This window comes from Bicyclus anynana, chromosome 25 (genome assembly GCF_947172395.1).
Source record: "Bicyclus anynana chromosome 25, ilBicAnyn1.1, whole genome shotgun sequence".
Lineage (NCBI taxonomy): Eukaryota > Metazoa > Arthropoda > Insecta > Lepidoptera > Nymphalidae > Bicyclus > Bicyclus anynana.
In genome coordinates, this window is record NC_069107.1 from 2188987 (window position 1) to 2205322 (window position 16336).

The 16336-nt window shown below is 39.7% G+C and overlaps 1 protein-coding gene across 8 annotated transcripts in view; it reads left to right on the forward strand.

The window, feature by feature from the left end:
• LOC112056204 (filamin-A) overlaps window positions 1-16336 on the forward strand; it is a 102987-nt gene that overhangs the window by 69066 nt on the left and 17585 nt on the right. For 4 of the 8 annotated variants that reach the window (XM_052889391.1, XM_024096650.2, XM_024096628.2 and 1 more), the window contains 10 exons: window positions 5058-5198; window positions 7520-7689; window positions 8706-8831; window positions 9544-9657; window positions 10003-10191; window positions 10611-10713; window positions 11335-11477; window positions 11892-12000; window positions 12554-12718; window positions 13248-13487. In XM_052889391.1, the coding sequence (XP_052745351.1) occupies window positions 5058-5198; window positions 7520-7689; window positions 8706-8831; window positions 9544-9657; window positions 10003-10191; window positions 10611-10713; window positions 11335-11477; window positions 11892-12000; window positions 12554-12718; window positions 13248-13487 (1500 nt within the window). Of the gene's footprint in view, window positions 1-3486; window positions 3850-5057; window positions 5199-7519; window positions 7690-8705; window positions 8832-9543; window positions 9658-10002; window positions 10192-10610; window positions 10714-11334; window positions 11478-11891; window positions 12001-12553; window positions 12719-13247; window positions 13488-16336 lie in introns of all 8 variants that reach the window. The other 4 variants (XM_024096620.2, XM_024096598.2, XM_024096612.2 and 1 more) reach the window with 3 other exon arrangements.

The following is a 16336-nucleotide window of genomic DNA, read 5'->3' on the forward strand; positions in this document are numbered from 1 at the left end:
GTTACATTTTATTACATAATGCAAGTTATGGATACCCAGTTTGGGCGTAGCCTTTTGTCGAGTGAGTGATAGGGAGACCGATTTTATTTTTTGTTTTATTTATCATTCAAGTAGTCATTTACCGTTTAATAGCACTTTTCGACTAGAAAGTCCCTTAATTTCTTTTTGAAAGCAATATCTTTCTCCTCATTACGTATACGGTCTGGAAGGTTATTGTAAATTTTTATTGACATTGCGTATGACATTGAAGAAGGGTAAATGAGTTTATTTTCGTTTTTTTCGCGGAAACGCCGTGGTTTATAAGAGTTTTCGACTTTTTTGAAAAATTCTTCTTCTTTGTTACCTACTAAGGGAGACATTGGTTTCAATCCGTGGTTTGAAAATCGATTTTTCATTGAATGTCGACGTTTTAGGGCCCTAGAAAATGTCCTGACTACTTTTACAATTATGTCTGTGTGTGGGTGTGTGTGTGTCTGTATGTATGTGTGTAAATACATACTTACTTAACCTTCTTTATACTTACTTAACAAGTGAGCACAGACTTGTGGAGATGTCATGTACATGAATCGTCAAATTCGTTTTACGAAAAAGTCTCGTGTAAATAAGTGCGAAGATGTGACACCGCTTTATGTCATAGTTACTTTTAAAGGCGGGGCTATATACGGCACCGCAATTTGCATATATGTACATTTTCTTAGTACTTAGTAGGGAAGATATCTTTTACAATCCGTTTCTCGAAAATCGAGTTTTCATCGAATCTGGACATTTTAGGTTTCTAGAAGCTATACTTACTACTTTTACGATGATTTATTTGTATCTGTATGTGGGTGTGTGTGTATGTAAGTTAACCTTCTCATAATAGTGAGCCCAGACATGTTGACATGTACGAATCGTCAAATTGTCATCTAACGGAAATGTCTCGTGTAAATATGTGCGAGGATGTGGCACACGCTTTATGTAATAGATTCTCGTAAGGCGGCGTTATATGGGGCATCGCGATTCGCAAATAAATTGTGCGGAAATCGTTGGAAAATCCTAAAAATAGTAGATGTTCATTTTGATAACTCGATGGACTTTAATCTAAAAGGTTTTGGTCGAGTCCATACTGACTGGGGTATATAGGTAGAACACTAGCTATCACAGACATTGAATGTGTTATATTACTAGCGGATGCCCGCGACTTCGTCCGCCATTAGGCCTCTTTAATCCAGCCCTTACAGTAGTATCGCTGATAAATGGAGTAACTTCTCCCGTTTTCCCAACATTTCCCTTCACTGCTCTGTTCCTATTGGTCTTTCGTGATGAAAAGTATATTATAACCTGCCCAGGAGAATAATTGTACCAAGTTTCGTTAAAATCCGTCGAGTAAGTAATTAAGATTGTAATACGTTACCACCATAACGAACGTGGCGGCGATCGACCAATAGGAAATGATCACGTAACTCTCATCCAATAGCATCGCGTCCCAAATGGCGCGTGGATGGTACACTTGACTAGAGTGAGGCATCCTGCCTCCGCTCTAGTCTGCTGATTTAGTAATTTAGTTCTAATCGCGCTTTTAAGATGGAATAATCGTCTTCTATTTGTTAAGTATAGTGAAATAGTGAAGTGTTAAGTAGTATTATTAAGAAAAGGAAAGTGATTAGTGACTTAGGCTATTAATTGGTTCAATTCTTTGCTGAGCAGCTTGAGGCGTCATGCCGCTTGTCGCGTTAGTAATTTTGTTCGATAATATTTCGTGATGAAGTAATTATTGATCTTAAATTGTTTACTGTGGGCATGGAGAGCATGTCGGGCAGGGTCGGGGAGGGTTATGTTTCTATAACGAACATACATACAGACAGACAGACAAAAATTTTACTGATTGCACTTTTGGCATCAGTATCGATCACCCCCCTGTTAGTTATTTTAGTAATATATTTAATGTACGGAATTGACCTCTCTACAGATTTGTTATATGTAGGTATAGATATTCAAACATTTTAGTCATGACCGCATAACGTTGTCTACGGGTATTACAATTTCCGTTGTCTCTCGTCTAGTGGATCTATGAATTCGAATTATTAAAAAATATACATCTGTCGGCATGTAACCCGCGCCTAATAATAAACGTAGAGACGACCACTGAGATGCCAACTATTTTTATTATTCGTAATGTCAAAACTTTCGAATAAACAACACATTTTATATAATCACAAGACCACATCTTTATACCTAGCGACACGATGACGTGACGTAAACATGACGTCACGTGGGGATAAAATAGTCTGTGGTCTATGTATCACGAATTTATTGGCATTCTTCAACGTTTACATGGGCGCGGTGAAATTTTTATATTACACGAAGACAAGGGAGCGCTGATTTTATTTATACCGTCATTTTTTTGAGGATCATCTAATAAAATCCAAGTGAAGAGAAATAGACAAAATGTCGTACAATCGAGGCGGAGTAGTCCCAGTCCTTTCTCGGAAATATAATGATTATACAAATCTACGAATTTACTACTTTTTCGAAATAATATTCATTATCTCCCAATAAATTTAACATTAGTGTAATAAGGACGGATAGATGACGTCTCCAACGCAATAATCGATTTGACGTTTGCTGTCAATTGTCATGTTATGCTCTATGGGTGCCATCTTGATATAACTAAAAACTTGGGTTTTTTAACCCAAATTTTTTATTTAGTTAAATTTATTCACTATAATAAATTTTAATAAAATCCTTGTATTTTTTAAATTTTAATGATATGGGCTACAAGAATAGACCTGAAATGGACCATCTCCTTTGTCTATTTCTCTACATGAGATATGACGTTGGTCGCAAGTTAGCACTACTATCTATAGTAATACTAGCGGACGCCCGCGACTTTGTCCGCTCGTAGACTTCTTTAATCCGGCCCTATCGCAAAATCCGTTCTTAGTGGATACCTACTAACTATAGACTACCTCTCTGCCAAATTTCATTGTTATATGTCAAGCGGTTTTCGAGATTTCGTGATTAATGAAACCTTTTGCATTTATATATTATTAAAAATTAAAAATTTGATTGTTTGTTTGTTTGCATTGAATAGGCTCTGAAACTATTGAACCGATTTGAAAAAAATCTTTCACTGTTTGGAAGCTACACCATCTTCGTGGCTATAATAGGCTACGTTTTATCCCCGTATTTCCACGGGAACGGGAATCACGGTTGAATTGGACCTTGAAGCAGAACATAGGCTACTTTTTTATCCCGGAAAAATACATGGTTCCCACGGGATTTGTCCGGATCTCCTGATTTGACCAAAATTATAGCAATTTTTCACTGTAAACTGCAAAACCAGAGTTTTAACAGATTTTTTTATAATTTAGATTTTTGTAATGCGTTTGCTTTTTAGGTATATGTATTCTATATTTTTAAGAACGTTGTAAAATATTAAAATTTAATGTAAAAAAAATGCTCAAAAATCACTTAAAAACTTCACTCACCAACACATTCAATAAGCACACTTGCAGCACTAGACAGAAGCACACAAAACTAAACATGCCAAATATATAACACACAAAACACACAAAAAAAAAAATCACACGTTTCGTTTCAAGACTTTCAAAACTGGATAAATGGCGTTACTGACTGGACTTTGGAAATCATTCGTTGGCGGCAACGACAAAGAATCCGACTGGAACGTGGTAACAGTATTCTACTTCGACAATAAGAAGAAATATTTCTCAGTTTCTGAGATAGATAAGGAGGAAATACCAATTGTGTACGCTGAAGCTCATAAAATAACCTTCAACAAAACTGGTCGAGGACTTTCGTATACACCGCTTAACTTTGTGTCTATCTTCCATATTGATACTAGAAAAGGTTTGTTATTTTATCTGTTAACTAAAGCTTATTATTATTATTTATTTAGTTCTCCTTTTTTTAATTTTTTAACAATGTTATACATTACTTATACAAAACACTATTAAAAACTTATAAAAAAAAAATTCAACCCTCCCGCTGCGGGACATTTGAGTGCCCAAGTGGTCATGGCACCAGGGTGAGGAAACTCCTCACAATACGCGCCGTCTCGAGAATCACTGCCTTTTGTATCCGACTCTTGATCCAACAGTTAAACGAAAGCTTCTTAAGGTGTTAGTCGAAGCATTTCGCTATAAGACCATTGACTGAAACAACTATCAGATCAATAATAGTTGATTTAACATTCCACATGGCGGTAATCTCGTGAGCAAGGTCCAAGTATTTTGATACTTTTTCCTTTTCGGCTAAATATTATTAACTTTTTTTATATTTTGATTGATTCGATTGATTTTTAAATGTCTTTATTATATAATGTAACAGTGTTGTTAGAACAATAAATAGACTTATAAATATTTCTTATTGCTAACATGCTATGGTCATTTGTTTATAAACATTAAGAATTATATAAGAATTATATTTATGGCAGGAAAAACAATTAGGACATAATTTACAAAGTAACAAACTATTATTAACTTAAGACATGTAGGTACCAACCTACCACTGCTAAGCGCCCGTTTGTTGCAAGCATTTATGTTAATACATGTACATTTCTATTTATTACATTATTACACAGAAGTAATTTTACAGATGGTAACTTATTCTACTATGGTATTGAAATGAATGAATATAAAATAACTTTTTTTTATTGAGAAAGAATACAACAAGGAAGTTATGCTAACATAACCTAATAACTATACAAATCACGCCCACGTGGAATGGTGGCAAGAATACTGGCTGCATTTCAGCGCTGGACAGCCAGGCTGATCCTTTGCGCAAAAAATGAGCCACTTTAGATCACGCAGAGAAACTCCAAGCATAGCTCGCTCCATCGAGCCTAATAAAGCCCATAGTTAGCTAGCAAGTCTAAAATCTATACTAAGTCCAAGTCTAGCACAACTTGAATACGCCCCAGTAACCTAACAAATGACCGCTTTACTAGTTATGGTCATTAAACTAAATCATATTTTATGCGACCACAACAAACGACTACTCATGGTCGTGGCCGTGTGCGAGGTCCCTAAGTTAACTGTCAATGTATTTGTTTGCAGCGGAAGTGAAGATGCCGAGCGGCCACATCGACCAGCCCGTGATAGAGGACAACAGGGACGGTACAGTCAGCATCAAGTACGATCCGCGCGAGGAGGGTGTCCACGAGCTGTATGTGAAGTACAATGGCGAGCATGTGCAAGGTAGGTTTTTTTTTATTATTTTTTTTTTATTGAGAAAGAATACAATAAGGAACTTAAGCTAACTTAACCTACTAACTATACAAATCATGCCCACGTGGAATGGTGGCAAGAATACTGGCTGCATTTCCGCGCTGGAAAGCCAGGCTGATCCTTTGCGCAAAAAATGAGCCAGCCCTTCTGTCACCAGTCGAGGCAACAGGCCGCGGTGAAATGATACGGAAAAATTTTTTGGCACTGCGACTCCATGGCCCAAGGGTCTCCACGTCAAAAGGTACAAATATGTAACTCTCTGTCAGAGAGGCATACTTGAGCCACTTACCGGTTTCAGCTTTTTCTGCTGCGGCTCCCGGTCTTGATTCTGTCTCCCTGATATGACACGGTGCTAATGTGTCGACGCATGTAGCGTCCCACATTAGGGCCCGTCCCATTTCCCAGGGAACCAGCGTCAATCCATCAGGTCTCTTACCATCATTCCGACTGATTCCTAACGGCTCGATTAGCGCAGGAATATTTATGGTGGCAAGAGCCCTTTTTATTATGTCACTAAGAGAGCCATGCCGAAATAGCCTACCGCCACTCCTTTGGCATGAAAGCCCGTGGATTCCAAATTTACTCACCTCTTTCCCACATGGACATTGGTGCTCTAAGCACAATGGTGTACCCAATCTGAGTTTAATAAAGTGCCAAGATTTTTCGATTGCAAGGCATGGAGCCAATACCCAGATTCCTTTTCGGATAATGCTAGAAGCCTGGCTCTATCTACAGCACTTGTAAGATTTTGAACTAAATTTTAAATCTATACGAATGTAAAGAGGTAAAGTTTGTGAGTTTGTAAGAATCGGGGGTAATCTCCTACCTTCCGATCTTCTATTGACTGCAAGCCCTTAAACAAAAATTACCTGTGAAATGAACCAACGTGAATAAACGCTTAGAAGGCTGTTCCTATATCAAAAAATAACTCTGAGCACTATGCCATCATTTTTGAGCAGTGGTGAGTACGCGAGTAAATGGAATTTCTCAGGTACAAATAATGAATTACGACTAATTATAATTCGTACGTTACAGTGTTAAAGATGATTAAAAATAAATGTCGAAAATCCTAGTGCCGTACTAAAATGGTGGTGCCGGAAGTCAGAACAATTTGTCGACAATTGCAGAAGCAAAATAAGTCATTTATTATTACGGCATTTGATCAATTCGTTTTGAACACATATTATACAGATACTTTACCCGTAAACGCCGTACATTTTTCCAGCGCAGGAGTCGAAAGATAAGAGTTACAAGCCTTACTCTTCACTCGCGTACTCACCTGTATCGCTCAGAAATGACGGCATAGTGGTCAGACTTATTTTCTAATATAGTAAAAGCCTTCTAAACGTTATTCATGTTGGTTCATTTCACATGTAATTTTTGTTGAAGGGCTTGTAGTCTATTACCAATAGAAAGCCACGTGATTTGTAACTGTTACAGGCTATATTTATCCTTTGATTCCCATAGGAATGACAGTTACAAGTGAAACCGCGAGGCGCGAGGCAACCTAAACCGAGGTTGTTATTGAATGAAAGAAATAAAAAAATATTTATTAATTTTTTTTTCCTAAAGTTGGACAAAATATATTTTTATATAAAATTCATCATCATCATCATCATTATCATCCCATATTCGGATCACTGCTGAGCTCGAGTCTCCTCTCAGAATGAGAAGGGTTAGGCCAATAGTACACCAGCCATATAGTGCCATATAGTGTGCCATATAGTGTGCCAGCGTCACAATGCGGATTGGTAGACTCACACACGCAGAGAAATAAGAAAATTCTCTGGTATGCAGGTTTCCTCACGATGTTTTCCTTCACCGATATCTCGTTGGCCTATATCAAATTAAATGTCAATAAATGTGTTGAGTTAAAAATTTCTGTCCAAAATATGATTAATTAGTAATTTTTATATAATTAATTTTTCGCAGACCACAATGGTACAATGGTGTTCAATAATGAACTAATAATAAACTTTAATTCAACTTTTTTTTATTGATTAACTTATAAATAACTACTCGTATATAAATCATGCCCACGTGGAATGGTGGCAAGAATACTGGCTACATTTCCGCGCTGGACAGTCAGGCTGATCCTTTGCGCAAAACATTAACCAGTCTTAACTATTATTCATTAACCAGTGCAAGTTATTACTATTTATTTTTATATAACTTAGTCGTGGGTTAAAGATAAAAACAACAATGTTAAACAAACTTACAATTCACACTTCCCTTCTTCTCTCCTGCCGAAGTCTTTAAAAGTTTCTTAAAGTTCTTCTTTGCATTTCCAGGTTCGCCATACAAATTCCACGTGGACTCCATATCCTCGGGCTACGTGACGGCGTACGGGCCTGGTCTCACCGCTGGCGTGAGCGGCGAGCCGAGCCAGTTCACCATCAGCACCAAGGGCGCTGGCGCTGGTGGGCTGTCCATGGCAGTCGAAGGTCCCAGCAAAGCTGAAGTTAGTTGGAAATCTCTTATCTCTAGGATAAGTGCAATTCCACGAAGTCTTAAGAGCGTGTCGGTGCGAGTGAGTCATTAAATCGTTTGGCTCATGTCCGCACGAGTCGAGATAGTACGAATTGTTCCTTGAGTTAGGTGGAGAGTAGTGGCAGACCGAGTGCTTGCGATATAGGAGACTAGCTCATTCTTGTCGTGGCTTCCAATCCGTCCACGCCTTTTGGTATAGACGGGGACAATGACTTGAGTGGAGAAGGGGAGTGTTAACTAGTTTTAAAAGATGCCTTTAACCCTACGTCCATCGGTCACAAGTCCGGAACTCCGCTTAAGGTTCTCTGCTACTTGAGGGTTTATTGGTAGCGTTCTTGATGGGAATTGTGGGACCTGACAGGCTCTCATTCAATAATAGTGTTTTGCCTTTTAAATCTGCTTCTGATGTCAACCCGTCTCCGACAAGCCTATTGTTGGGCTGACGATGTTGGTCATCATCATCATTAACAGCCGATGAACGTCCACTACTAGACATAGGTCTCTTGCATGGACTTCCAATTAACACGGTCTAGAGCCGCCATCATCCAGCGGCTACCTGCGACCCGCTTGATGTCCTCAGTTGTGACTCTTTTAGTCACCAGTAGTTAGTTTATGTTTGCTCTGGCTAGCGGAAGACTGTAACTGATCCCTCTCTTGGTTTTTTTTAATTATTTTGTATAAGCAAGTGCTTAGCGCTTAGTTATTAAAAATCACACCTTATGTTATGGGATGATGCAGTCTATGGTGGAACGCGCTTGCCTAGAAGATGCTTCTTGATATCTTGTATTATAAGTACTGTTTTGGCTTATAATAGACAGGTGTATGATTAGTGCGATTTAGAATTCATCTAAACTCAACTACGTAGTCAACTGCTGCAGAATCAGGGCCTCCTCTCTCGTTTAGTAGACGGGCGTTTGAGACAGGAAGCACACAACCTTGTCAATCTGATTTGTGCTAAGTTGCTAAACATTTTAATTCACTTTTCAGATTACATGCCACGACAACAAAGACGGCACCGTGGCAGTGTCGTTTCTGCCCACTGCACCGGGAGAGTATAAAGTCAGCGTCAGATTTGGTGAAAAGCACATCAAAGGCTCGCCTTTCACTGCTAAGGTATATCACAATAATTGACTGTTGATCTAGAATTAAGCTTCATGGGAGTCCAGGTTTCGAGTGAAAATTCTCAGGTATGCAGGTTTCCTCCATGATGTTTTCCTTCACCGTTTGAGACACGTGATATTTAATTTCTTAAAATGCACACAACTGAAAAGTTGGAGGTGCATACCTCCGATCGGATTCGAACCCACACCCTCTGGAATCGGAGGCAGGGGTCATATCCACTGTGTAGTGTAATGAACAATGCTCTAGCGAATTGGAGATATTCTTAGAGTCAAATAAAGAAATCTAGATTTAGTGTGAAATCAGTCCATTAGCACTTCGTCTAAGTTAGATCGAGAATACTTTTTGAACTGCGACCAAATCAAATTCGATAGTTAATCTGCCAGTTACTTACACAGATCTGATTTTAAAATTGATAGTTTTATTTTCACATAACAGCGTTCCATAAATGGATTCTCTGAATGATAAAGAAAATGCAACACCTCAAATATGACCTGCTCCAGCTCATTATACAAAAAAAAAATAAAAGGGAAAACAAACCAACTTTGACCAGACGAAGAATTTACGCCAATAGTTCAATGTACCTAATCCAGACGCAGATTACTGTTTCGAGCAGCAGTGAACCAAGTTAAATTAGCCTTATTGATTGCTAACTTTCGAATTAACGGAAGCATACTAAAAAATGCTTGTTAATAACGTTTTACAGGTTACCGGAGAAGGTCGTAAGAGGAACCAAATATCTGTGGGCAGTTGCAGTGAGGTCACACTGCCTGGCAAGGTCAATGACGATGACATCCGCAGTCTAAATGCTTCCATCCAGGTAATTAGATAAACCAGTCAACAGAAAAGTAGTTGCAGATAGATTAGACAGCCTAAATACCTGTTATAGTGTCCTAATAATCCTAATAATTTAACCCGTATTAAAAAAGTTACAATAATTGTGTTATAACATTTTCAATAGATTTTTAAGTCCTTTCGCCCAGAGCAAAATGCCTTAGTTAGTAATCAGATTCCTAAATTTTTAATAAATGACTTTAACAATTACTGAAAGAGTGGTTTTCTTGGACGACAAATACCTAACCATCATTTAACGACAAGATAAGACATGACACCGAGTTCCTTTTGCTTTATGATAAGTTACCTAAAAGTTATCCCTGTATTCCAGGCACCATCCGGTCTTGAAGAGCCTTGCTTCCTCAAGCGTTTGCCTTCTGGAAATATCGGCATCAGCTTCACTCCGCGAGAGGCAGGCCAGCACGTTGTGTCGGTAAAGAAGATGGGTGTGCACATCCAAAACTCACCCTTCAACATCACCGTCCAAGAACAAGAGGTTGGAGACGCTAAGAAGGTTAAGGTAAGAGTTGCTTTGGTCATCTGACCCGCTAAGAAAATGTAAGAATTTTTTTTTTCTATGACAAGTTTGCTCTTGACTGCGGTTTCACCTGATGTTAAGTGACGATGCAGTCTCGTGGAAGAGGGCTAACTTGGAAGAGATACAAGTTTATTCTATACCCATACCTCTGAGAGTTTTTCCTTGTAACAGTGGAATTTATAGACGTTGCATGGGCACCCTCAGGGACCATTCACCCGCTGAGTGTCAAATTATCAAACGCATAGAGTTTAAATTCGACACTCAGCAGGTAAACGCACCCCTGGGGCCGCCTCTACAACTTCAATGAATTCCACTAAGAAATTTTTAATTTACGAGTATTTAGTTACTTTCATATGTCAGGGTATTTTGAAAATACATGTTTACTATTTGGTTATTTTTAGGTATCAGGAACAGCACTGAAGGAAGGCAAGACCCACGGAGAGAATACCTTCTCCGTTGACACGAGGAACGCTGGATATGGTGGACTCTCTCTTTCTATTGAAGGTAAGAGTTAGCTAACTCTCGACTCTCGACTCAAAAACAGGGGTGTTATAAGTTTGACATGTGTGACTGTCTGTGGCATCGTAGACTGGATGGATGGGTGGATTATGGGCTACTCGCCTGCTGTAGAAAATTAAGAAGATTTTTTACACATAGGCGGTTTAGATGGCTAGAAACTCTAATCACAATTTTATTTTTGAAAATAATCTCGTAACTGTAATATTTTTATAAAACAAAATTGTATTTTTATCACGTCACCGCAAACGCCAATTATAAACTGTGACGTCATTCGCTACAATGCATCGGTTTGTGATTGGCGCTTGCGGTGACGTGATATCACTGCAAACGCCAATCACGCTGTTATCTCTATGAATGACGTCACTTGCTAATGTGTTGTGTTTCGGCGGCAAACATTTTACGTAGATATTTTTTCATTTATATTAAATTTTTTACTGGTACTTGACGGGACAAAATAAAATATAGCTTATAATACTTCCATAATTCAGATCAAACACTGTTTACAAAAGAGGCAAGTAGCCTATTAATGATGTTTTTAGATATACAGATGTCATGTTCAACACCATATTTAAAGTGCACTGGTTCTAAAGTCCCCAATGTCCCCAGGTCCCAGTAAAGCGGAGATCCAGTGCGCGGACAGCAAAGATGGCGTCCTGGCGATCAGCTACAAGCCCACGGAGCCCGGCTACTATATCGTCAACCTCAAGTTCGCAGACCACCACGTGGAAGGATCTCCCTTCACTGTCAAGGTGAGATATGGGTAACGGAGCCCAAGGAGGCAGACCAGCACGTGGAATAATCTCCCTTCAATGTGAATGTGAAAATTGGGTAACGAAGTCCAAGGACGCAGACCAGCACCTGGCAGATCTCCCTTCTCTGTCAACTTCACTTTTGTCATTTCTGAAGCGAAAACTCGTTACGTTTTTTTCCCCAGAAAACACCAGATTCAGTGAGATTGTTTATTACATTTTACAAATTTTTAGGCGTAAGAGGGCTCTGTAGTCCGGGTATCATTGATAAGTAGGTAGCTTTGCCCCAGTCATAGCCTTTCTTAACAATTTTTACGACTAATTGAAGGGGAACAGCATTATTGGTCATATTTAAATGATACTCGTAGTTCCTCAAAGTAATGTAGTAATCATTAAATGTTTTTGACCGTTAAGGTATCTGGTGAAGGCAGCAACAGACAGCGTGAGAAGATCCAAAGGCAGCGCGACCCTGCGCCGCTCACTGAAGTCGGCACCAACTGCAAGCTTACCTTTAAGATGCCGGGTATGTTGGATTATTAGAATCGCTACATTGTCGCTTCCACCGCAAAATACCAGAAAAACAACACAAGAAGTCAAACGGCCAGAAGGTAGATCTCCAACCCGATGGTCGGCTCTTCTCAAGAAAACAGGAGCCCGCACAGTGCATTTTTACAGTGCCGTCCAAATGGCCAGCGACCGTACACGAGGAGGAGCATTGTCTACCAAAAGATGACTCGCCAAGGTGGTCACGATCTTAAGTCATGAGAGACCGACTGCAGAGTGAGTAACAAATGTCATCTGGTGCTGACAACCATTCGTGAACATCATTTAATCGTAGTAGGTAGATGACATTTCTCAGTAGATTTGATTTTTTTTTAAGTTGTTTATACAGACCTCATAAGTGGAAGGGCCAGCTGTACTCCAAGGTTTGGTTATCATCACAACCGACCTTCCCCATTTACAACCACCCCCTAACTTTAACTATTATTTTGGACAGATATAGAACTTAAACTGTGACTTAATACTCCACAACTGCTAATTTAACAAAATAAATCAATAATTTAAACATCTTCCAGGCATAACCTCCTTCGACCTGGCGGCGACGGTGACCAGCCCGGGTGGAGTGTCGGAGGACGCAGAGATCCAGGAGGTGGTGGACGGGCTGTACTCCGTCCACTTCGTGCCTAAGGAGTTGGGGGTGCACACCGTGTCTGTCAAATATAGGGAGATACACATCCCTGGTGAGTACATTTAAAGTCAGGGGGCCTATTTCTTAGTGCGGAATTATAATGATCAATTCAATTCAAAGCCTTTATTAATCCTTATATAAGTTTTACAAAATTTTTAACTGTGATGGACCTGTCAATGCATAGCTGTAAGCAATGTGTTTGACGGCCTCTGTGGCGCAGTGGTATGCGCGGTGGATTTACAAGACGGAGATCCAGGGTTCGATCCCCGGCTGGGCAGATTGAGATTTTCTTAATTTGTCCAGGTCTGGCTGGTGGGAGGCTTCGGCCATGGCTAGTTACCAGCCTACCGGCAAAGACGTACCGCCAAGCGTTCCGGTACGATGTCGTGTAGAAACCGAAAGGAGTGTGGATTTTCATCCTCCTCCTAACAAGTTAGCCCACTTCCATCTTAGACTGCATCATCACTTACCATCAGGTGAGATTGTAGTCAAGGGCTAACTTGTAAAGAATAAAAAAAAAACTTTAATAAATAGTGTAATAAAATAAGTAAGTTTAGGTAAAACATGAAACTTCTTTACAGGATCGCCCTTCCAGTTCACAGTAGGCCCCCTACGCGACTCGGGGGCTCATCTCGTGAAAGCGGGGGGTGCAGGTCTGGAGAGGGGAGAGGCGGGCAGGTTCAACGAGTTCAACGTGTGGACGAGGGAGGCTGGGGCTGGGCAGCTGGCGATATCCCTGGAGGGACCCAGCAAGGCTGAGATCGACTTCAAGGACAGGAAGGATGGCTCCTGCGACGTTTCCTACAAGGTCGATGAACCTGGTAAGTGACTGGTAGCATGGCTTTTAGTTTGGCAAAGTTCGTAACACTCCCGATGGTCCTCGGGGCCGGGCGGCGGATAGTGATGACAGATAAACCCACAACTGATGCACCCAACTTTCAGCCTCTGCCCCGTCGCCCGTGAGGAACTTGCATATCAAAGAACATGCATTCTCCTGCGACTTTCCTACAAAGTCGATGAACCAAGTATACGACTAAATTTATCATAATATACATACGAGTTGCATACAAATCGCGGTCGCGGTTACCCCCTCCCAAATGGCCCTCTAAGCCGAGGTCAGAGTCTCATAAGATACGCCTTTAGAGAGTCGTTCCGTCCTCTGTCTTTATTTCAGCCTTCGGGTCTCATCAGGCGATGCTTCTGCGCTCGCCCAAACCCCCCGGTGACGCCGTAGTGGTCCCACATGGAGCCATCGGCACTTACTTAACACGAAAAAAAGCATACAAGTAATGAGTATACCATCATGCTTCTTTTCCGTAGGTGTAGGTAGAGACTTGCTATAATCCAAGATTTTTTGACTAGAGTACTAGAAATTATACCAAAATGTAAAATTCCCCACAAATAAAGGTTTTCATTGAATTCTCAGGGTAGTCAGGGTATTTTTGGATCTGTAAGGAGCACGCTGCTGGCGATGGTTATCATCATGTGGACCATTTTGGTTGGTCCGTCAATTATTATTATTACAAACAAGTACTTTTGAAGCATTATTTACTGCTGGACACTTGTTTCCCCCCTCTTAATCTACTTGATATTATAATGTGATGCACACAGCGGGCGATGGAACGAGCTATGCTCGGAGTATCTCTGCGTGATCGAATCAGAAATGAGGAGATCCGCAGAAGAACCAAAGTCACCGACATAGCACAACGAGTCGCGAAGCTGAAGTGGCAATGGGCGGGGAAGCGAGTCGCAGGGCAAAATGGAGCGACGAATTGATGTGGTTTTTTAAGTGGAGATAGTTTAAAGAATGGAAAGTGACAGGCTACTTTTTGTCTCTTTCTAATCCCCCATCTGTCCCCTAAAATGGGGGATAGAAGTTTGTATGGAGCATTCCGCAATTTTCAAGGTAGAAAAGTAAAAATTGGTAGGCAGACTATTTGTGAATATTTTAGGGTAGGGTAGAGGTAGGGTTAGAGTAGGGTACGGGTAGGGGTAAGTTAGGGTAGGGGATAGGGAAGAAGTGCACATAAGTCAAGGTGACCGAAGCGAAGCCCGATAGTCGGAGGTCCGATAGTTTTTTAATACAGCTACATAATTTCGATTCCCCACTTAAGACGTTCTTTTTGCCTTTTCCTCCCCTTACCTATACTTACATATTATCCAGGCAGGTTTTTGAACTGTTATTTATAAGTTACAGCTGGCCATTTTTGCAGACTCCCATGTTAGACGTTTTTCTATACTTATCTATAAAGAAGTATTCCCGTCGAAAAAAAAAACAAAACCTATGAGCTACGACTACATTTAGAAAACAAAAAAGTGCAAATTGTACTGTACACAACGACTACCAACAGTTTGTTACATTTTATGGCTCTGCGAAATAACTTACTTTAAAGGCTTTAAGGCGCTTTATCGGGCCCGGATCGGCATCACCAAGTCAAATGACCCGCACGCCCCCGCGGCGCGATACTGAATCGTGCACCATAAAAAACCTACATAAACAACTGAAATGCACTTCATAAATAAATCGCCCAGTTTGTTCCATATTCGAATGTTGGACACGCCCCTCCAACGGGCTGGCCAATCGTCGCCAACTTGACCACAGACCGGCCGCGGCAAAATTTACTGCGAAGCGTTTTGACAGATCGATTTTTTAATTTCTTTTTTTTTTCAAATAACTTCGAGTTTTTTAAACGCACGGGCAATAGCCGCCGCATTTTCGGCCAGTGATTACGTGAATTTATGATATTTGTTTTTGCTAATGTAAGTCATAACTTTACTGTGGATATTTTTCGCTTCTTGCGCGGTAATTTTATGAAGACATCTTTAAATGTTAATAGTCAATACATTTATAATTGTTGTTTTGGGCGTCGATCGTTGTGGTATGCGTTTGGTTATTGAAATATTATATTTTTATTGGTATGTAACAAAACATAATTATCAGGAAAACGTCTTGACTAACTTATATTAAAATGGCTCAATTGAAAACAGTAATGTAGCATTTATAACAATCATATTTATTTTAATAATAATTGGTCATGACAATATTGAATTGTAATGTGTCTTTCGAACCATTGGTATAATCATTATAAATAGCCATATTCGACGTTGTAAAAGGGTTAATTGAAATAAATGAATTTTGATTTTGACTTTTGACTTATGGCCAAATTTTGTACATTTTACAAACAAACAACAACTTAGCCCGCTTCCATCTTACATTGCAACATCACTTACCATCAGGTAAGATTGTAGTCATGGGCTAACTTGTAAATAATAAAAAAATAGCAGGCTCTAATGGTCCAGACAAATTTTTTTTTATTTATTATATAAATTATTTTTTTTGTACCCATATTGGAGATGGTTCCTCTTAGATGGAGGCCTGGAAGAAAAAGAAATGGACTGACTGAGAGATGTTTGTATAGTAAATATATATATTTTTATATATAGTTTGTATAATAAGTAATAAATTTAAATAAAATTCAAAATGTTCACTTGTGATATATTTTTTTATATTCTTTACAAGTTAGCACTTGACTACAATCTCACTTGATGGCACCTAAGTGATGATGCAATCTAAGATTTTTGGCTGGTGGGAGGCTTCAGCCGTGGCTAGTTACCATCCTACCGGCAAAGACGTACCGCCAAGCGATTTAGCGTTCCGGTATGATGTCGT